Source organism: Pezoporus wallicus, unplaced genomic scaffold (assembly GCF_028554395.1).
Source record: "Pezoporus wallicus isolate ANWC-B61680 ecotype Strahan unplaced genomic scaffold, APGP_CSIRO_Pwel_v1 contig_4131, whole genome shotgun sequence".
Lineage (NCBI taxonomy): Eukaryota > Metazoa > Chordata > Aves > Psittaciformes > Psittacidae > Pezoporus > Pezoporus wallicus.
The window spans coordinates 3,067,187-3,089,933 of NW_026641950.1; the positions used below are offsets into that span (position 1 = coordinate 3,067,187).

General features: G+C 38.2%; 1 protein-coding gene across 4 annotated transcripts in view; it reads right to left on the bottom strand.

The window, feature by feature from the left end:
- ARFGEF1 (ADP ribosylation factor guanine nucleotide exchange factor 1) overlaps nt 1-22,747 on the bottom strand; it is a 93,086-nt gene that overhangs the window by 7,206 nt on the left and 63,133 nt on the right. For all 4 annotated transcript variants that reach the window (XM_057426061.1, XM_057426060.1, XM_057426059.1 and 1 more), the window contains 14 exons: nt 20,180-20,308; nt 16,553-16,711; nt 16,026-16,176; nt 11,318-11,408; nt 10,592-10,632; nt 10,325-10,494; nt 9,628-9,779; nt 9,294-9,466; nt 8,201-8,361; nt 7,399-7,529; nt 6,465-6,594; nt 5,472-5,607; nt 5,248-5,386; nt 559-628 (listed from right to left, as the gene is read on the bottom strand). In XM_057426061.1, coding sequence (XP_057282044.1) covers nt 559-628; nt 5,248-5,386; nt 5,472-5,607; nt 6,465-6,594; nt 7,399-7,529; nt 8,201-8,361; nt 9,294-9,466; nt 9,628-9,779; nt 10,325-10,494; nt 10,592-10,632; nt 11,318-11,408; nt 16,026-16,176; nt 16,553-16,711; nt 20,180-20,308 — 1,833 coding nt within the window. The remainder of the gene's footprint in view (nt 1-558; nt 629-5,247; nt 5,387-5,471; nt 5,608-6,464; nt 6,595-7,398; nt 7,530-8,200; nt 8,362-9,293; nt 9,467-9,627; nt 9,780-10,324; nt 10,495-10,591; nt 10,633-11,317; nt 11,409-16,025; nt 16,177-16,552; nt 16,712-20,179; nt 20,309-22,747) is intronic.

Below are 22,747 nucleotides of genomic sequence, written 5' to 3' on the forward strand. Positions count from 1 at the left end.
CAAAAGCAAAACTAATTCTCATGAGTAGTGAAGTAGCTACACAGCTGCCACTTGTAGGCAAAGCTAAATTTTACATCAATTTATTCAATCACTGCTAAGGAATCTGACGGTTATACACATTCTATTTTAAATACTGATGTTTAAATTCTTATTACCAGAGAAAATTTGAAAGAAAAAGTCAGTCTAATTGGCAATCTTTCCACCTCCAGCATTTTCTCCTCATACCAATATATCAAAGAGAATACTGAGCAAAATGAAACAAAAATGATGGCCCAAATCAGAAAACAAACCTTAAATACAGTATTACAGAGACCTACCAGACACAGGACATTACCTAAAACATACACAGATAATGACCAACAGCCAACTTCTGCAAGCCAACTTTGCTGCAAACAAATGCTTTCTCTCGAGCATTAAATAGCGCTTTATTTGGAAAAAACCCTTTTCAAGTGCATCAAAACTGAAAAATGGGTTTAAACCAAGTGTACTTTTCACTTTTTCCACACCAGAACACTTTTGCATCAAACTCTCCAAGTATTTTTTATTTCAGCAGCTTACCAGTTTTTCCTTTGCATCAGAGGGAGATACAGAGCCAAACTCCCCACTGACTGGTCGCCAAGTCAGCAGCCTTGAAAACACATAACCAGCACCAAATTAGTAAGTTTGAAATACAAATCAGAACCAATATTCTAAAATGCCCTCTTCAATATGGTGGGGTTTTTGTATGGTTTTATTTAAATCAGTTGAACAGAGGGTCAGATACAGATAATTCCATAAGGCAATAAACTAATTGATGGTTTAAGTATAGATTTTATTCTTCCACACATACTGAAAAATTTAAGTATTGGGTTTTTTGAACTTGACCATTTCTGCCAATGGCCCTGGACAGACAACTGGCTTATGTGGAGGCTGATTCACTTTTCTCAGAAATACTGAATTTGGCTTTGGACAGTGCTCTAGTGCCATTAGTGGGCCTTGTTACCTCACAGTGCCTTAAGATTCACATGGAATAGGGAATGAATGTACCCCAGGACAAATCAGCACGAACGTCTGGAGATGTTCTGCATTCTCTGTCTGGGATATGTTACAACACTGCAGTTCTATTTCCACTTAGGATTCAACACTTCCACTTAGGATTCATCGCTATTACTAGGTATCAAGTCACTGACAATACTTCTGATGTCTTCCCTAGCACTTTTTTCTCTTAAGGATATTTGCCTTTAAGCACTAAAAAATTTCTGCATTAACTGATCTTACTGAGGCTGGCTCTTCCTGCCAGGAGTTGAGGGAAATTCAGTTACATAACCTAAGTGGCCCCATCATCTCTTGTTCTTTCAAATTTACTGCTACACAGTAGATTAAAGTAATCTGTCACTGTTAAAATCTCTAACTATTTAGCTTCAATCTGTGTGAGGAAACACGTGATGGATATTTGTGTCTGCTATCCTAAATGAGATCTTCACCACTGTGTTAAGGATCCCGAATTAACATATCACTGATGTCCACACAACTACAGACCATATAACTAAAAAGACAAACTGGAGATAAAATAAAATCTTGAGGCATGTAATGAGACAAGAAATAAAGTAGAGCATAGAACTGAATTGATTCTTGAAAGCCACCAGGACACAAATTGCAGATTATTCTGGATTAGAGTTAACATTTTTATTTTGGGTTATAAAGTCTTACACTTCCATCTGCCAAAGGAAGTAATGGAATAATGAGCCATTATAAGCCAGCAAAAGCTAGATCATCATAATTTGCGCAAGGAACCAATTTTACGTCTTGAATTTCCTGAGGACAAGAGGGCATTCATCCTGACTTTCTCAGCACCAGGGAGCCAAAAGTTGCTCTCAGGAAGCTTCAAAAAACTTCAATTAAAAACTTACAAACAGAATAAAAATGAAATAAAAAGAAGACTCAAGCAAGCTGTTAAAATGAGCTAATGAAGTATGGGCTGGATGAGCACACAATGAGGCGGACTGAAGGCTGGCTGAATCACCAAGCCAAGAGGATGGTGATCAGGGGCATGAAGTCTAGTTGGAGACCAGTAACTAGTGGTGTACTCCAGAAGTTAATACTTGGTCCAATTCTGTTCAACATCTTCATTAGTGATCTGCATGATGGGGCAGAACAGACCCTCAGCAAGTCTGCTGATGACACAAAACTGATACGAGTGCTGCTACCCAAAGGGACCTCAATAAGCTAGAGAAACGGGCTGACTGGAACATCATACAGTTTAACAAGGGGAAGCGCAAAGTTCTGCTGGAGATGAACAACCCCTGGCACCAGTACATGCTGGGGGCCACCCAGATGGAAAGAAGCTTGGCAGAGAAGGGCCTGGGGGTCCAGGTCAAGGGAGGTGATCTTGTCCTACTCAGCGCTGTGTGCAATCCTGGGCTCCCCATTAGAAGAGGGACATGGATATACTGGAGAGTCCAGCAAAAGGCCACAAAGATGATGAAGGGACTGGAGCATCCCTCCTATGAGGAAAGGCTGAGAGAGCTTGGACTGTTCAGCCTGGAGAAGAAAAGGCTCAGGGGGAACTCATCAAAGTATATAAATACCTGAAGGAAGGATGCAAAGATAACCAAGCCAGGCTTTTCCCAGTGGTGCCCAGTGACAGCACTAGAGGTAATGGGCATAAATTGAAACTCCTCTAAACATTTGGAGGCACTTTTTCACTGAGCATGAAGGAGCACTGGCACAGGTTGCCCAGAAGCTGTGGAGCTTCCCTCCTTGGAGATATTCAAAAGCCAGGACATGGTCTTGGGGAAACTGCTCTGGGTGGCCATGCCTGAGCAAGAGGCTTGGACCAGTCAACCTCCAGAGAGCCTTTCAAACTCAGCCCTTCTGTGTGATTCTGTGTTAGTAACTTCGCCTATCAAGACCTCAATGATCCTGTGGAATCCTGACAAGAGTAGTTTGGGCTTTTCTAGTAAGTGATCCTTGCTGAAACTGGTAGCTGAGTAAACAGTCTAGTGCTGTTTTCCAAACAAGGAAATAATATGATCATCTTTCTTGCAAAAAGGGAATTTGCCAAGAATGGGCAGAGGCTAGTACTGCAACCAGGAACTCTTGCAGGCAGTGCTGCACTCTTAAATTGAAGATGTGGAAGATGTTTTATATGAATACTAAAAAAGAACAAATTAATCCCACCTGATCAGATTAATCAAAACCTCTGTCAAGACACTTCACATTTTATAGAGATTCATAGCATCTGACTGCTTCAGAACAATTAGCAATAAAGCACTTGCCCATAAAACCTGCATATATACACTGTGTGATTTGTCTCTGTCTTCATTTCAATGGTAGCTACTATGTTACTTCCACATATGGTAAAACAAAGCTAAAAGGAGAATCTGATGCCTTCTTTAAGTATTGGGACTAACAGAGAGACTACACAATACAAATATAAAATGCCAAACCACGAGCCATAGAAAAAGAACCAGATCGCGTAAAAAGAGAGGAAAAAAAGAGAAGGAGCTGTACAGAAAGTAGTATCCTCCTAGGCTCAGAAAGAGAAGGAAAAAAGAGGCAGTATAAAGACTCCATTAAAAATGTGAATGAATACCTGTATGTTGCTATCATAATTTTTATCTTACCCACCTAAAAAGCTTCAGCTTTCATCAAAACAAAAAGACGGTTTTGAGCACTTTTGTGTCACCCAACAATTATCTGGAAGAGAGCAGGCATGCTTTCCCCATAGGAAAGGAGACTAATTATGTATGTTCAAGGGATTACTTGTGTAAAATCCAAGTAAGATTTACTTTACCCTGCAAAAGTTGGGAACTCCCCCCCTACCCAGAAATATAAAAAAGAATAATATAAAGAAGTTCTCAAAGAAGGCATAGAAAGATTGCAAAAGAAGATGAGAAGTAAAGAACGGAAATCTAGGGAAGGAGTTAGATACCCTCCTACGAAAAATAACTCATTTGAAAAGCAGACGTGCCATAAGCACGGGGAATAATGCTTTTAGCTGTATCTGCTTTGACACATATGCAACAAGAGTATTTTGAATGTGTCTAAAACCTTAGATGTCCAAAATGGTGCTCTAGGAGGATTTCTAACATTCACCTGTAAGAAATTTTGGTCATATGTGGAAATCAAAGCAAATGTTCTGCTAGGGAGTATTTACTTCAGAATCTTCCCAGGTATAGGCCATAGTAAGTTACGGCCAATTCAATTGGACTTTTACATCTGGAAACTCGGTTTCAAATTCTATTTCTGGCAGTTACCAAAACGCAAACAAATTTTCCTGCTAATTCCCAGATGTCCCAGTTTTACTTTAGTACTATTTTTTGGATGTAAGTAATTCATACCTGCTCACACAGAAAAGTGGGTGAGGTAGTGACAGATGGAATAACTCATCTTTTAAGTATGAATGAAGCTCTCTTACAGTGCTATCTGATACATAACTCTAAATTAAGGAAAGACTGATGTGCAGAAGGTTCCCTTTTGTTTCAGTTTTCTTTAGGCCTGAACTAGGTAATACCCAGAAGCAAATGTTATAAACTAGTTGATAAATAGAGAACAAGTAATTGTACAACAGTTCAACATTAAGATGATCAGATTTGATAACTAGTGGTGTTTCACCTCAGTATTGCTGGGATAGGGGAAAAAAACCCTCATCTTTGTTAAAATGCTGAGTGTGATCTCTTGTTATTCTGCTCTATGATGTATCCGTATAACATAATACCTAGAACAGTACAGGCCTTGTTCCAAGAAATTTCACACAGAGTTAACTATGAAAGGAAAAAGTTACCAAATATGCCAGATAATTTTCAGGAAAAAATTAGGATTCATAGAAACCTATGATGGAAGTTAACTATCATCCACAGAGGCTCAAATCTCTTGGATTGTTGTAGTATTTTAGTATGCCGCAGAAAAAGCCTCCTAACAAGTCTACCTATCAATAGCACGCTTCTCTTATGAAAATGACAAAAAAAAAAAATCAACGCAGTACTTCTCAAAAAATCCACCTTTTAAAAACTGAATTAGGTTACCGTTTCAGGGTTTGGGTTTTTTTCCCCTTACTCCAAATGGCAATTCTAGCTTTTAACAGTTCCATCGTTTACAACACAGAAGTAGTATATCTAGCACATAATTTATCCCTACATTGCAAGAATGTTTCCCTTACCTAACAGCTTTTTGTTCACCCCAGCTACTAGATACCTAACAGTTTGAAATTAGTAAGTCATCTAGCTAAACTATTTTACAAAGTATAAACATTAACAATCATCTTACGCATGAGGGATCGTAGTTTTGAAAATATCCAGCATGCAAGTACAAGTTTTATCCCAGATTTCTAAGGTAAACTTTTCACCGTTCAAGATGACAACATTCTCCAAACAGTTTGTACCAGACCGTGCCAGTTGCTCATTGTCTGAAAGACAAACAGTGCATTTGTTTATTCACATGCAACACAGTAAAACATTAACATTGTTTAGCATAATGTGGTACAGTCCTACCTTGCTGCACACACCAGTGCAGCTGCGCAAATATATCATCCAAAAGAACGTCACTAAGTACTTCTAAATATTGTGTGAATACATCACATATTGCATAAAGTGCGTGATTGCAAGTAGTTGTCATCCATTCAGCTTTCTAGAAGGGAAAAGAAAAAAAAAGTTACAACTTCGTTTAACATGAAACTTTTAGGATATAAACCCTTGCAGGCAGACAGATAATTTGTATTTACTCAATTTGAATTGCTTCATAGTGACACGCAATTCCTATTATTTCAGAACACCTAAAACTTGGAGCCCCAACTTTTGCTTTGCTAACTAACTAACAGGTTTAAAGAACTACAGGAACAGACAAAGCAAACAAAGTTTTCAATGTTTCTCCTAAATATTTGCCAGGGAATAGCCAGAGACTCCCAAACAGCTGACAATTTTGATCAGACTTTTAATGTTAATAATTTACACATAATTCACATTAAAGACATTTCTGTTTCACTTCCTTGTCAGGACAGTACCTGGTCCTGGTTTGACAGGTCAAAACCTGTTTGGCTGATCGAAAGGATGTAGTGAAACATAGTGCTGTTTTGGGTAGGCTCTTTCGTTTGGTTGGTTGTGGTTTTTTATTTCCCTAGTCATCAAAAAGTTTTGAATTAGCAAATCTTATTTCTTCTGATCATGAAATGATGTGTACTCTGATTCCAGACACCATTTGTAAAAGCTGCAGTTCTTACAAACCCTAGATCTGTTGCATTTTATGATAGTCTGCTATTGTTTGTAGTGTAAACTACTAGGGCTTCAACACCCATGGTTTAAAAAAATGAGAAAAGTGACAATACCTCTGACAGAATGCTAATAAAACAAAGTAAATTCACTAGAACCACAAGTTCTATGCAAGTTTTGAGGTTTGCTTTATATTACTTGATAAGCTATGTTGCTAATCAGGCGTTCTACAATAATATAGACCTCATCTATATAAACACAGATCCCACTTGTTTTCACCTCAGTCTGCTGTTCTGGCAGTTTCATGTTGTCAAATATTCTGAAGACAATTCGAAACAAATCTTGCCACCAGTGTTTCTCGTAAGTATGGCCATATGTCTTCATTATTTCAAACATTACTGTTAAGCCCCTGAAATGAAGAAAGAACAACATGTACTAAGAGTTACAAAAAGACATGCACTAGATCAAGTATGTCCAAATGTAACAATTTAACACATACAGACTATAAACTGCATTTAGAGTTTACCTTCAATATTAACCTAATGCTGTCTGTTACGTGTTAGGAAAGTTAAAAGTTGTCTTCCACATTTCACTGTGTTCAATGTTATGTTCTCTGTGTTTGGACGAAGCCTTGGGTGGCATGGTTTAGTGTGAGGTGTCCCTGCCCATGGCAGGGGGGTTGGAACTAGATGATCTTAAGGTCCTTTCCAACCCTAACTATTCTATGATTCTGTGAATGCATAAACTGATAGTAAATTCAGCTCAGCTGTTTTAAATAGTTTATAGATTCTATAATAAACATGAAGCAGTCACTGTGTTTTAATTTACTTAAATGTTAATTTCAAATGAACTATTTAAATAGTTCATGGCTATTCATACTAAACAGGCGCTATTTGAATATTTAACTTTAAGGAAGTGAAATAATTATCTATTTAACATAATGCCATTACAACCACGTAACTTCGTTGTTCAGTATAACGGAATAGAACGATTTCATACATAAAGAACACAGACTTTCTACATTCCAGCATCTATTTAAAAGGTGTTTTTAAAAAGTCTGTTTATAAAGAGTTCGGTGTTCCCACAGTGGTTATCACGTAAATTAAAATATCTAAGTCATTCTACAATAGCTGTGTTTACTAAGAGAGTTGTTTCAATTTTAAAAGTACGAAGTAAGCCTTTTAAAATTTGAATTACAAACACTGATTGTTACCTGGTTCTTACATCTAATTTGCATCTATTGATGATACACGACAACTCAAACAGGATTGGGAACCATCCCCGCACCCACACTCTGTCTTCAGGAGCTACATTCATATCATCACTTGTGTATTCCTTGAATGCCTTTAGAAGAAAGGACAGGGTTACACAGAGTCATAAGAGTTAGATATTTTCAAAACAGAACACTATCTGAACTGTAAATAACAATCCCGGCTATATTAGTACACACTCTGATACCTCAGGTGAGCTGGCAATCAAAATAGTAATACTAAGAAGGTCAAGTGTTTTCAAAGTAATGCTTAGTTATACGATGAAAAATAAACTAAAAAAAAACCCCACCAAACAACATGAGACATTCAAGCATCAGTTTTTGCCTGCACTTCAGTGTGAGTCTCTTACTCTCTCTTTATAGAGACAGCACTGAATGTGAGGTTCTACCATAACATTTTGAGGATATAATGTGTTTTTGCTTATGCTGTTACCCATTTTTCACAACATTTCTCTGCAGAGAGCACATCCTGAGATACTCTGAGTTCCATCAGCTCTCAGGAAAGCTAACCACTGCTGAACTGGGTGGATGGAGATTGGGGGAGAGATTAAAGAAAAACACAACTAAAAAATCTGATACTTTCAACCCCTGTGGCATTTTATACTCCTATTGCTTCTGAATAAAGCACATTTCTCATTGATCTCTGAAACTTGAAGGAAAGCCAGTAAGATTAGTATGAGTACTTTTTTCTTTGCAAAAGCACTACTGATTAAAGCACTTCTAATTTAGTTAATACAGACGATACCTGAGGTCTGTCAGATACGTATTTTGCACAGTGGCGAATGAGGCGGATGGCTTCCATACTAGTATCTGGAAATGCTGCATTGCAGGCAAATTCAGACAAGCACTTTACTGCATCCTGGAAAGAATCTATGGTTGCTGGGAAGTGTTTCTCAAACACAATTGCTGGAGAAAAGCGTGAACAGAAGAGAAAAACCATCATGCTTTAAAACCTATTAACTCTAATACAAACCGATTGTAACAGAAGTCATGAGAGACTGGTTCATTGATTGGAGTTGTCAAATGCATGAGTAGTAATAAAACCTAAGAAATGAACACTCAACCATAAAATCACCTAGAGGGCATTCTATTTTGACAGTAAGTATCTAAAATAAAACAAGGTAGCATTTAATATAAATGAGGGAAATTTTAACAGCTGAGCAAGAACAGAGCAATAGGCTTACTGCTTAATAGCCTGTATGATTAGAGCTTAAGAGGGATACCTACAGCAGAGTGTGACATCTACAAAAAGACTTCCTTCAGCAATATGGTCCTGTTGCCTTTATTTTATGTCACTTTTGAGGAAAAAAAAAAAATCAAACCCATTCTTCATTAATGCTGAAAAAGTTTTAGGAAGTTGAAGAGGTTGAGACAGAAAAAAAGAGGTCCCTTATGGCACTTAAAGCCTGAGATCTGAATTAGAATGGGAATTAAAATATCATCATAGTGCCACCTTGCTCAGCCCTTTTTCCTTAATAGGGACATAGACAAGCACAATTCAGAAACAAGGACAAGGATAAGCAAACAACATAATAGTAAAATGACTATAGTGACTATTAAGTAAAATTATCTAAGGCTTGACTTTTTTTACTCCAGAATGCTATACACAGGTAAGCTTGTTTTTTTTTTTTTTCCTTTTTGAAAGGCATAAAGGAAGACAGATAACTATAATCTTTCCCTAAGTATTTTTCCAGAGGACTGGTCAAAAGTGTAAAACATTGGTTCTATAGCACGAAGTGGGCTTTACTCTGCAGCCTGTAAAGCCAAACATAAACAAAGCTTCTCAGTCACTGGAGTTACATGGACTTTTATGATGTCTGAACATGGTCAATACTCACTGACAATGTGTCCTGTAGTCTGGAATGCAAGTTCCACTATACTTTCATCCTGATCTGAGGCTGCCAGATGAAATACTGAAAAAATGTTTTTCCAGCCAGAACGAATGTTAGCAGCCTGGGAATTTACCATCTGTGCAATACAGCGTACAACCATATCTCGAATAGTAGGAGACCTAAATTATGGTAATAAACAATAATTGTTTAAACTAAATTACATCATCAATTAGAACAGTATAATTACCCAGCAACTGATTTTACAAAAGCAATTTGAAACATTAATTGCAGAAGTTGGTGCTTATGATCCCAGGTGATTTAGTTAATTGTATGTTATTACCTGTTTCTCTTCATGATATGTTCAAACGGTCTTAGAAAGTCCTTCTGGAATCGGAAATTAGCAAGTTCTCCTTTTTCTAAGAACTTCATTGATAACTGCCTTAATGAGTCCACTGCAAAAATAGCTACATCTTCATTGGGATTGCAGCCAACCTGATAACGTAGAGTAGAAATGCATAGTAAGCTTGCATCAGAAATGGATTCTGCCTAAGCTGCCTTCACATTTGATAATGGAGAAATAAGCAGAACTGGAAAATTAACAAAATTAAACAGTAGCCAGTTCCACAAACTGCACTGCTAATGCAATTCAATAATCCTAACCAATTCAAGCTATTTTCTACATTATCTATCCTAGCATTTAAAACTTTCTAAAAATAATCAAGCTGCCTAGAAAGGCTTCAACAAGCTGTATTAAAAATGCATGTCAAATATTCACCTGATAAACAGTCAATTCAAACTTGAACAGAAAACAGCCTTGTAACCCAAACCTCATATGACATCCCTAAAAATTAGAATATACAAATAAAGGCAGACCGTTCTAGACCTAGGTCACAATAAATAACGTTAAGCTACTTATACAGAAGGAAGAAAAAAACAGTGTAATTCAGATGAGCACATGCTTTTCCAACAAAACTCTAAATAAAATTTCTTTGTATCAATAATTCAAGGGTATGTAGTATAATTATTAACAGGAATACCTTATTAAAATGATCTCCAATAACTTCCCAGATTCTAGACCACTGTAGCCTTATCCGGCCCATGTTGTAGTAAGAAATTTCTACTATCTTCTGCAGACTAAACATTCGAGGGTGGGTAGCAGACAGCAGTTCATCCATAGAAACAGCACAAAGCCAGCGAACGAAATCCACTGTTAAATGACCACAGAATTAGATGCAGTATTTTCACAGGGTTTAAGACAAAACTGCTTTGCAGTTTATGGGGAAGGGGGGAAAGATAAAACCTACCAATAGCATTTCCATCCAACCTTGTAGATCCCGTAAATATTCTGTAAAGGGCAGTTTAAGACACTGTTACAATTTCTTAAAAATTACTACTAATTGTGGAAAAATACTGAGCTTTGAAACTAGAATCAGAAATATTTACATTTTTTTAATATTTAAAAATAACTCCCATAAGCAGGTGGGGAGACTGGGAGGAGAGCACTGATTCTAATACTATCCCCTCTGTGACAGTGACTGATGAATAATGGCAGTAGTTTATAGACTATTCATCCTTGCTCCAAATACAGAAGTCAGACTTTCCCAGTGATCAATTCCTGTTTATCATGACAAATACTCGAAACACTTCACATTATGAAGAGGGGAGAAATACTGCAAATCTAAAGAGCTATTATGTGTCTGACATTAAGCATCCAGTTCACTTGATGTGAGATTACTGCAAGGCAACTTTCATTGAACTGACATTGATTCTTGCTGCCTATATTCAATCTAATAATTTTAGATCAGTGAAAAGACTTCTTGCCTAATCTTTGTTCTGTTCTTTCCTGCAAAAATACTTCTGGCTCCAAGAAAAAATGAAAAAACCCACAAAACCAAAATGTACTTTAATAGTGTAATATTTATACATTTTTTTCCATCTAAGGGTAAACTAGTAAGGTCTTATTATTAGTACAAGGTACTGAAATATTGCTTAAAAAACTTGAAGTGGCAACAGCAAATTTAATCCAATACCTGTCTACAGCAACGACAACACTTTGGGAGCTGGTTTCACCAATGGATTCCTGAATACTTGCTATCTGCTTCCAATCCACGTTTCCACCAACTACAATGAACAAAATTGGAAAAATAAGTAAGAGGTAATAGAGAAAGGGCTGGAAAGAAAGAGGGAGAGAAGTCATGCCACTACCAGTGTAATTAAATATATTTCTAATTCACAAAAAAAGAGAAGTATATTATTAATTTCCCCTGCATGGTTTCGGCATCTCATTGAACATTTGCATGTCAGTCTAATTCTCTAAATTCTTTATCCATTTATAAACTGTATTACTCCCAGAAAATTGTCCACATTAGAACAACTGTGTGAACAGATACAAATGAAAAAAAAAAATTAATCACAAGCAAAAGAACCGCCTTTTTCTCTGTATCTTTCAATGGGTATTTCAATGGTAATTCTGATACTGAAAATACAGAACACATGATGGAGAATATTGCACAGAGGAGGAATTTTCACACTTTATTAGCAGCAAGTGAGTAAATCTATCCTGGTAGGGTTTTTTTAATCATTCACAGAGAAGAGCTCCCACTAAAACTCCATGTTACAGCTACACCTCAAGTGCAACAAAATTACCACCTAACAATAGTGAGAAAAACCTGTAAATAAAAATAGCAGTATTGAGTTTGGAGGCTAGAAACTGTCACCCACACCTTGGAAAGATCATGTAAAGAAAATGCTAAATCACAGCGAGCAAATTTCTGTCTATATGGCTATGTAAGCCTTCCTCCATGCCCCATTAAAAAATAATTAAAAAAAAATAAATAAGGAAGCTTGCAGGAATCTTGAGGAATCTTGCAACCATTGTGGGTACCCTGTATTTTCTTTTTTTTTTTTCCCTTGGGCTGCCTATCAGAAAGATAGGGGAGAAGAGACTTGTAAGGAGGCCAGTAATCTGCTCTCAGAGCTTTGCAAAGACAAGAAGCTCTCACGTTTCAGACCGCCTTCTGAAAGTTTGCCTCCGAGTCTTGCTGTGCTCCACACTTGGAAGTAGCTGGAGATGACTGGCTATTCATTCTACATAAACTACCCATTTTTCCAGAGTACAGTAACCTTTTTGTATATACAAGCACACATACGTAACCTCACACTAGTATTTCAGCAACTTACATTACTGTTGGGTTTGACTGAGACTTCTCATATCTCTCTATTCTTTTACTGGCACAAAAGCTGTCAGTACCAATTAGCTTCTATCTTGGCAATGCTTTAACTAAGAAACATATCAAATGAGCAGCTGTGTGAAGTGAACTTGAAGGGCTATTTCTAAGAAGTTAGGTAACCATAACAAACTCCGCAAGTTTGCATGAAAATTCCTTACACCACTGGATTTCTAATCAATGTTGGAAAACCTACACAGACAGAAGATTCATGTTTCAGCAGGTATGAGATCTTTTACAACGAAACGCTGAGTCACCTACATAATTCTGCTTTATGAAAAACTGATTCATCACATTCCTTTGTCCAAAGAGGATTTCTCCTTATCTGGGAAGTACTCTTTGGCTATGACCTACTCAGAGCAGCAGTATTTACCTTCCAATTTTGTGAACAGAAACAAGAGAAGAAAGCTGAACTTCACAGTTACAAGTCAGACAACATTCCTATCAAAGAAACAAAGGAATAAGATGCTTAATCATCTACTTTTACAACCCACATGATTGCGAAGCTTTGTATTTTCAAGCTGGTTTGAAAGATGAAGCTTTCATGCCACCAGACTGCAACTTCACTTACTCTAATTGTACAACTATTTTTTTTACTGTAAAATATATGTCTGCATACATAGAATCATAGAATAGCTGGGGTTGGAAAGGACCTTAAGATCACCAAGTTCCAACCCCCCTGCCATGGGCAGGGACACCTCACACTAAACCGTATCACCCAAGGCCTCGTCCAACCTGGTCTTGAACAATGCCAGGGATGGAGCATTCACAACCTCCCTGGGCAACCTATTCCAGTGCCTCACCACCCTCACAGGAAAGAATTTCCTCCTTATAGCCAATCTAAACTTCCCCCTGTTCAAGTTTTAACCCGTTCCCCCTTGTCCTGTCACTACAGTCCCTAATGAAGAGTCCCTCCCCAGCATCCCTATAGGCCCCCTTCAGATACTGGAAGGCTGCTCTGAGGTCTCCACACAGCCTTCTCTTCTCCAGGCTGAACAGCCCCAACTTTCTCAGCCTATCTTCATACAGGAGGTGCTCCAGTGCCCTGATCATCCTCGTGGCCCTTCTCTGGACTTGTTCCAACAGTTCCATGTCCTTTTTATGTTAAGGACACCAGAACTGCACACAATACTCCAAGTGAGGTCTCATAAGAGCAGAGTAGAGGGGCAGGATCACCTCCTTCGACCTGCTGGTCACACTCCTTTTGATGCAGCCCAGGATACGGTTGGCTTTCTGGGCTGCGAGCGCACACTGCCAGCTCATGTTCAGTTTCTCATCAACCAATACCCCCAAGTCCTTCTCCGCAGGGCTGCTCTGAATCTCTTCTTTGCCCAGTCTGTAGCTGTGCCTGGGATTGCTCCCACCCAGGTGTAGGACCTTGCACTTGGCATGGTTAAACTTCATAAGGTTGGCATCAGCCCACCTCACAAGTGTGTCAAGGTCCCTCTGGATGGCATTCCTTCCCTCCAGGGTATCAACTGAACCACGCAGCTTGGTGTCATCAGCAAACTTGCTGAGGGCGCCTCAATCCCACTGTCCATGTCAGCAACAAAGGTGTTAAACAAGACCGGTCCCAACACTGATCCCTGAGGGACACCACTCATTACTGGTCTCCAGCCGGACATTGAGCCATTGACCACAACTCTTTTTGTGCAGCCATCCAGCCAGTTGTTTATCCACATCCATCAAATTGATGTCTCTCCAATTTAGAGACAAGGATGTCGTGCGGGACAGTGTCGAACGCTTTACAGAAGTCCAGGTAGATGACATCAACTGCTCTACACCGTCCATCAGTTCTGTAGCCCCATCATAGAAGGCCACCAAATTGGTCAGGCAGGATTTCCCCTTAGTGAAGCCATGCTGGCTGTCAGCAAAAACATGGACGTAGGCTATACGGGTTCTCACAAGAATTTAGATTTACAGGAAGGCTGCTCGAAAGCCATAGTTTCAAAGGATCATAGAAAGAAATTGTAAGTATCTGCAACATGGAATTTGTGGAGAAGAGTGAAAAAACTAAACAGTTGTTCTAACAGCGCCTAAATGCAAGAAACCCAAACTGAGTTGGCATTTTCCTATAATATTGAAGTGGTATTATTAAAAACTAATATACATATAAAAAAAAAGTTAAAAAAAAGCAACGTTTCCATATTCCAAATATGCACTGTAACAAACATTCAAGAAAGTCAATTCAGAGAAACATTTTATGCATTTGGGCACAGCCTGTCTTCCTTAGTAATGTAGTTGAAAGAGGGGAAAAAAGTCTTTATGAGCTGGATCTCCACCAACAACTAGCAAATATGATTTACAGACACCTGACTACAGTTTACATTCTTGAGCTATTACGGCTTAAAATCTTTAAAGGCCAGTCACTTCAGCATACAGAAACTGCCAGCATTTGGAAATAGCAAAGTTGGATGGGCCACTGGGGAACACTAAACTGGAGGATGCATATTAGAAAGGCAGGGAGAAGCTCAGCATATGAGACGCTGGCAGACGCATTAATTTCAGGCACAAGGTTTCCCTTCAGCAGCTCTTGGCATGGTGAGGGGAGTACAGAGGCAGGCCAAAGGGGAGCCTGAAGGAAAGAAAAAGACTGACTGCAGAGTCAGAAAACTGTCTGAGAATGCAAAACCAGACATCTAGGACTAGCCGAGGGCTACGATCAGTAAAACCAGTAAAATAGTAATTTCTCCTAGGAAAAGAAAAGAATAGTTACATTAAAATTTGAGGGAACACAGAGCTCTTGCTCAGCTGCGGATTAAGCTGCTCAAAAGGCAGGAGATACTGAGCTTCATACTGAAATGGAAACTTTCTAAAGTCAAATGAAGCTATACATACTTCCTTAATGCTTTCATAGTTTCCTAATACCCTATACCTGTGTGCCTTCAGCTGTCTCCCCATTTAAAAAAAAAAAAAAAAATAAAAAAAATCAACCTTTTCAAGATAGCTGAAGCTAAGGCTGGTATAGTTTTCTGGGATAGGAAACAACGTCTTATTTACAGAATAAATTTTGGCTCTCAAGCCAACCTACAAAAGGCACTTCTTCAGTGCCACAGTAACTAAAAGAGGAGGAAACAGAATTTCACCATTTGAGCTAAAATAACCTCCTACTTGGTTTGAATACTGTGGATTTCTTGCAGTTTCATAACAGGATGCTTAACCTACACATACTAACTTGCCTGACTGGTAAAATACTTGGTAAACTAACATTGCAACATCCTTAAATCTGGTCATGCCATTCTTATTTGGTCAGACATATTGTAATAGAAATTAACAATTTATCATTTTCTAACATTTCGCGCTCACCCATCCTAGCATTAACACTTATCAGAGCAAAACAAATACTCCAGAAATAGGAGTAACTCTATTCAAAGTCTAAGACAGTTTTACAACTTCTTCATGGTCTCGTCTCTGAATCACACAGTCAACAATAATGAAAACAAAGGACAAACTTCAATATCTGTCTGAACAAAGCCAGTTAAATGAAATACTTTGTATATCCATTACTTACCCAGTCCCAGTCCCACAAATTCATCGGGTGCCTGATCTTTTGTTCCAGTAAAAGAACCTTCCCTGCCACGCACTGTCCCTGAGATGTAGCGGGGTTTTACTCCAGTTCCTATTAACTGTGCCAGTTCAAGTTGACTAATGCATTTCAGAATCTATTCCAGGAAACAAAGAAGTTGTTTATCAAAAGAAAGCAGTCTGAAATAGTACAAAATAAGTAAATAGAAGTCTTTAGGCAGATCTTTAGAAATAAAATATTCTAAACACTCAAGGTCAAAAAAGTATTTCTGTTCTATCCAAAATGAGTATTAATTTATATATTATTAGTCTTTCATAATTTAATTTTTCACTTGGACATGTTTTACTACTTTAATTGGCTGCATAATGTGCAATTCTACATTATGTATGTACAGAAGTACATACTTGGCACTTATCTAAAACCCACTATATTCATGCACAAACAAGCACACTACTATGTTCAAAATCAATACACGTGCTTTCTCACAGTTTAAGTACAAATTACTTTTATACCTCATGCCAGGAATTTCCTAAGTAGTTTCCATCTGTGTGAGCCACTGTGATGAGAGTTTTAATCGTGTCAATATTCTTCTGCTTCATTTCAGTAATACCAGAACTCACTGTAAGTAACGTAAATCTTGCTAATGCTTGGACATAGGCATCTCTTTCAAGCTACAAATGGGAGGGAAAACAAACAGAAAAGTTGTCAGTAAGTATTTTCTCAGTTTCTTGGTTCTTAGTGCAACCTGTGTGATTTCAGCAGCTATACTGTTTACCTTTTTCTGCCTAGAACTGAATTTCTAAAGCATTCTACATAGTGAAAATGTTTCATCTTCTTCTGTAGTAAGCTGTGGGATAAAACCAGGCTCTCTCTCTATTCAGGAACATGATGTCTAATGTCTGAAAGGACACAACACTTTTTCTGTTTTTTTTTTAGGTTTCTGGCTTTGGTATTTTGGGGAGTTTTTTTTGTTTTGTTTTAGGAAACTGGATGCTGTTTCACAAGAAACATGGTTTCTTAGTTAACTTAGTTAATACTCTTGTGCTATACCTGGACCTACTAATTCTGCCTTAGCCGACTCTCTCAAGTTGTAGGGTAGTTTTGGCAACAGAATCTAAGTAATATATCTAAAAGGCATATTTTGCCAATTCCAAAAAACTGCTCTTTAGTTGTTTTAATCCACACAATTTGGAGTACTCCAGAAGCTTGTGAGGCAAGACTGCCATGGGTGGGTGAACAGCAAGTGACCTATAATCTAAGCAGGTGAAATTAATCTTACAAAAAAGGGATGTTCCACATGTGGTACCTGATTTTTATGTACAGGGTACCTATGAATACCAAAAGAAGCTTCTAAGATCCCATATGAACTAATTACAATGATAAAAGGGATTACAGTTGAGCTCAGACATGAATTTTACATTCCCATTATGTATGACCTGAAGGCCATAAAGTGAAATCAAGAGTTGTTGGTCATCAGAGAAACAAACAACAACTATGAAATATATTTAGCTCTTTGGATGTTTAAGACTATTTTGAAAAAAATACATCATTAAGCACATAATAAAATCAAATATAAAAAAGTCTTAGGAAGAATGTCCGTTTCGTAAAGACAAACACCACAACAGGCTGCAGTAACAGGGTGGATTCTCACAGAGCCACATAGCATGGCTTCCACATTCAAACCCAATTACTACTACAGCATACACTGGCAAAGGAACAGCAAATGATGTATAAGCACAGAAACATGGAAGTTTCATGGAAAGAGTACTATGCACAGAAGCTTTAGAGTCTTCTAACTGTGTATCTGCTGTAAAAAGAAAATGCTTTCAGTTCTACCTTCCCTTTCTGTTCCATACAGGTATTCCCTCCTCTGTCCCTTCTCTAAGCCATCAAAGTACAAGAAACGTACAATGCGCCCGTCAACCAGAAAGTAAAACTAGATGATATAAGCAAATTAAGTACATCCTTTTGATGTGTATCTTGTCCCAGATGCTTAAAGACAAAAGCCAGACTGTGACAGCCTAAGATTAAAAGCACAAATAATTAAAAACAGACTCTTTAACTGATATTTTAGAGGTGAACATGCAGAGTTTAAACTGTATTGTGTACTTCCAGAATTTTCTTAGAACTAAAAGTCTACAGCTCCCTCTATTATCTCTCACGAAGTGTAAACTAATGTTAACTGTTCTTAGGCACCAATCTGAACTTCTGTATATTTATTCAATGAAATAATTGTTTGTGGCAAACAATGATAGGACAAGGGGTAATGGGTACAAACTGGAACACAAGAGGTTCCACTTAAACTTGAAAAGAAACTTCTCAGTGAGGGTGACGGAACACTGGAACAGGCTGCCCAGGGAGGCTGTGGAGTCTCCTTCCCTGGAGACATTCAAAACTCGCCTGGACACATTCCTGTGTAACATTATCTAGGTGGTCCTGCTCCGGCAGGGGGATTGGACTAGATGAGCTTTTGAGGTCCCTTCCAATCTCTGGCATACTGTGATACTGTGAAATAGAAAAGCTGCCAGCACCAGTCAAGCACCAGAGGAAAAACCTGCTTCCAACAGAAAAGATCCCCAGGTCAGCTCAAGTGCAGATCTGCCAGTCTCCTTCAAACCGCTAGAGCTATCTGGCATCTTAAGTCAGACTACACTGCCATCTAATCAGGACCTTGTGCAATGGAATAATCTTGGATCATACGTAACATACTGAAATCATCAACAAACTGGTATTGTTTTTAATGATATCAACAAAACAGAATTCCCATAGGAAACCAAGTAGTAATACCACTTATACTGAAAAAACAAACCAAAAGTTTTTTAAATTTCAGCAAATGAGAAGTGCGGGTTTTGAAATGCCTCCAGTTCAATCACGTTTGTCCCAAGCCAATGAAAGGGAACAACTGATTCTGGTAAATTCTTGGGGCATGGGGATCTTGCAGCATGTGTCCTCGCCCTCCCCATCCAAGGCACACCACTGCAGGTCTGGGAGCCAACCTCTGCAGCTGCTGAAACTGATACTTGTACCAGTTCTACTTTTACAACTTAGAAACAAAATAACAGGAATGTGAATTTCACTGCACTACTGAAGGCTCCAGGGAGGGCTCTATTAACCAAATTTTTAAGCCTGTTCAGCTTGGGGGGGTGGCAGGGTGGAATGAAGTGGAAAGACAGAGGAAGGAAACATTACATGATCTCAAATGGGCTTTTTTAAGCAGCTATATCAGAAGTCCCAGTGTGCTTTTCCACATTAGTGGTAAGTTATCTAAACTGCTAAATACAAGTGCAAGGGGAGAAGGAAGCAAAGCGTTCACTATCGTATCACAGTTCAACAGTTTCTACTGAAAGTTAGTCTTATGAGGATGTTGGTTTGTTTTTTTAGTTGTTTTACTTTTCAAATGTTTTCAATACACACATGAAATAAATGTAACGTCAAACATGAATTTTGTTTGCCCCCTCTCTTCAGCTATCCTTACAATGGATTTATTGCAGATCAGTACTCCATTCATTAACTAATAGTCTACAATAACATAATTATATATTCATTACCAACGATTTTAAAATGGGAGGAAAAAAGTGCCTGCCCCCCCCCCCCCCCCAGCTTAAACAGAATTACCCTCTGGAGCCAGAGGGTCTGGAATTCTTGGCCTTGCGCTTAATGCAAGATACATTCATGCATTACATCAGGAACGACATTTTCAGTGTCACAACTGTTAAAATGGTATCCAATAATAGAAGTCTTGGATTAGTATAATCTCTGAAGTTGGGATCAGTATTTCAAACAGTTCACAGAGATACTATTTTACTTATGGAACAGGTTAGAAAGACTCATTTTATGAATCACAACAAAGGTAAACAGCTTTGTAATAAAGCTAGAAAGAAAATACTTTGACATGAAGTATTCAACTTGTGGGGATACAAAAAATTCACTACATAGGCATGGCAGCCACGTACCAGTTACAAAACACCAGGAAAAATGAAAGGTCACTTTAAAGCGCTTCCAGTCAAATATCAGATGAAGTAGTAACTGCAGAAGCAGGCAGTCTCTAGGTATTGCAGTGCATACAAGGACTCCTAGAACCTCAGTAACATTCTGCTAGTACATAAATCAAAGTATTGTCTCAAGCTCAAATTTTTTACCTGAATGTTGAAAATGCAAGCAATGCGGATTGCACATCGTATACCCTCCAAACAAAGAGAGGCGACTTCTGTGTCATCACAGTCCTGCAGACCCACACTGAATGCAGCCAGAAAGGGTGTCCATGCCAACTGCAACATACGCAAAATAAAAGCTCCATTAGCAACTGTTGGTATTTGAAGGGAATGATATAGTTTCAACAGCTTGCTAAAGTGTAAATCCTGTCCTTAACTCACATCATTAACCTTGAAGGTACCTTTTGCCAAAACAGAAATGGAATAGAATAGACATGAAGCATAGAACACATGTAGATTGATGCTGCTCTCAAAAACACTCTCCTTTACCAACCAACACACACAACCATTTTCAGATACCTTGAAAAAAAAACAATCTCTCCCCCCCCCCCAACCCCCACCCAAAACTCTGTCATTCAGTTGTCTACTGGAGGTTTGGCACACTCAGGATTATTTTTATTTCTCATTGTAAAAAGATGATGGTTGAGTCAACAGTCTCTGCAAGAACCAACGGTGTGCAATGGATTCTTTTATGATGGAATGTATGTACTTAAATAAGACAAATTTGCCCTGATAACACTAGAAAGAAGGGGGGGGGAGGAAGGGAGGGTCAGAGAGGGAGAGGGTAGAGGAGGGAGAAGAAAAGAGAGAGTAGGGTACAATAGGGTAGCAAACTAGTAATTCCACTAAAATTATAAGACAACAATAGTAAGAGATGGGACACAACTCTTTCCTTGATCTCTTTGCTTTTAATTTTCTTGCCCTTGGCCCTCAATCTTTTTCCATCTAAGGAACTGTAGATGCTTTAGTTGGGACTAACACTGTAATAGACCCAAGTAAAAATTATTGCAGGAGAGTCCACGTGGTCCTGTCCTTGCGATCAAGGCTCCCTTTCCCACAGGCAGAAAAATCAATCAGAAGATGCAGAGGATCCTGCCATAGCTACACGTGGTCATGGATCGAAAACCCAGGATATCTGGATGATTTTAGAAATAATTTCACCTGAAGAGAGCCCAGATGAAATAGTCAATGGGCACAGCAGGGAGCAATATATTTCACGCTTCATTTCATAATAAAATGATGCACCACAGAGCTTTGGTTTCATTTAAGCCAGCAATTACAAAAGCACAAACTCAGAGAAATGTTTAACACTTGCACTTACCAAACAACAACTTCAGAACAATATTAAAGGCATCAGATGCATTCTTAGATCCAGGACTTGATTTCCTATTGCATGACCTTTAAAGGCTCCTTCCAACCCAAATTATTCTACGATTTTATGTTCCAGAACTGTATGTTTCTCCCCCCCCTTTTCTAATTTTTCATTCCTATTGAAACATACACTGATTTTAAAAAACATAAAATTGAAACTCTTTGAGAACTAGCTAGAGATTGGTATAGTATGCTTTATAACTAGATTTACGCTGTTACTTGTAATAGACTGTTTTGTCCTTAAAGGTGAAAATTAAGTCTCTTAAAATAGACAATTTTTGGCAACTTAGGTGTGTGCATAATGTGAATTTTTCTTCTGTTTTCCTAAGTTACCAAATATATCTGTAAATACAGTTATAATGATAAATTTTAAGTTTTCATCAATGGGTGAACGAGATACCCAGAAATTCATAAAGCTTTGATGAAATGAAAAGTAAAACATCTAAATAAAAAATGTGAAATATTTAAATTCCACAGTTCTCACTTTTTTGAGAAGACAGCTCTCTGTTCAACATATTACATTGTCCTCAGTACATTGATTATTTTATGAACTAATAAAAGTTTGTAAGTAAGAAGACTTTTTATTCATAGCACCTTCACAAAATACCTTTAGGGTGTTAATTTATCCCGATGCTTTGTATTTTGCTCCTTTGAAAATGAATTTGCAAACCTACTTTCCAGGTACTAAAGGCTAGGAATGTTATAGAGTAATAGGTCTGGTATCTTAAGGAATGATAGTCTATGAATTTTGTAAAATTGCCTGCATGCAAGTTATTTCATGTCAGCCTCAAAAAAAGTCAACTGAGAGAAATTATCTATAGTACACCTCTGCTAAGTGACACCCTGAAAGAAGATCCTAAACAAGGGCTTCAGGCTTCATTCAGTGTTATTTTGTACAAAGAGAGTACTATTCTACTTCTATTAATATGGTGATAAAGAACTCAAAGGTTTCCCTCACGGACAGCAATCTTACAGCTAGATCCTCAGTGTGCCCAGGTGGCCAAGGTACTCAATAGCATCCTTGCTTGTATCAGAAATAGTGAGGCCAGCAGCACTAGGGAAGTGATTGTCCCCCTGTTCTCAGCACTGGCGAGGCCATGCCTTGAACACTATATGCAGTTTTGGGCACCTGACTATAAGACATTGAGGTGCTGGAGCATGTCCAGAAAGGGCAACAAAACTGGTGAAAGATCTAGAGAGCAAGTCTTAGAAGGCTCATCTGAGAGATCTGTGGTTGGTTAGTCTGGAGAAGTCTCAGGAGAGACCTTACTGCTCTCTACAACTACCTGAATGGAGGTTGTAGTGAGGTGGGTTTTGGTCTCTTTTCCCAAGTAGCAGCAACAG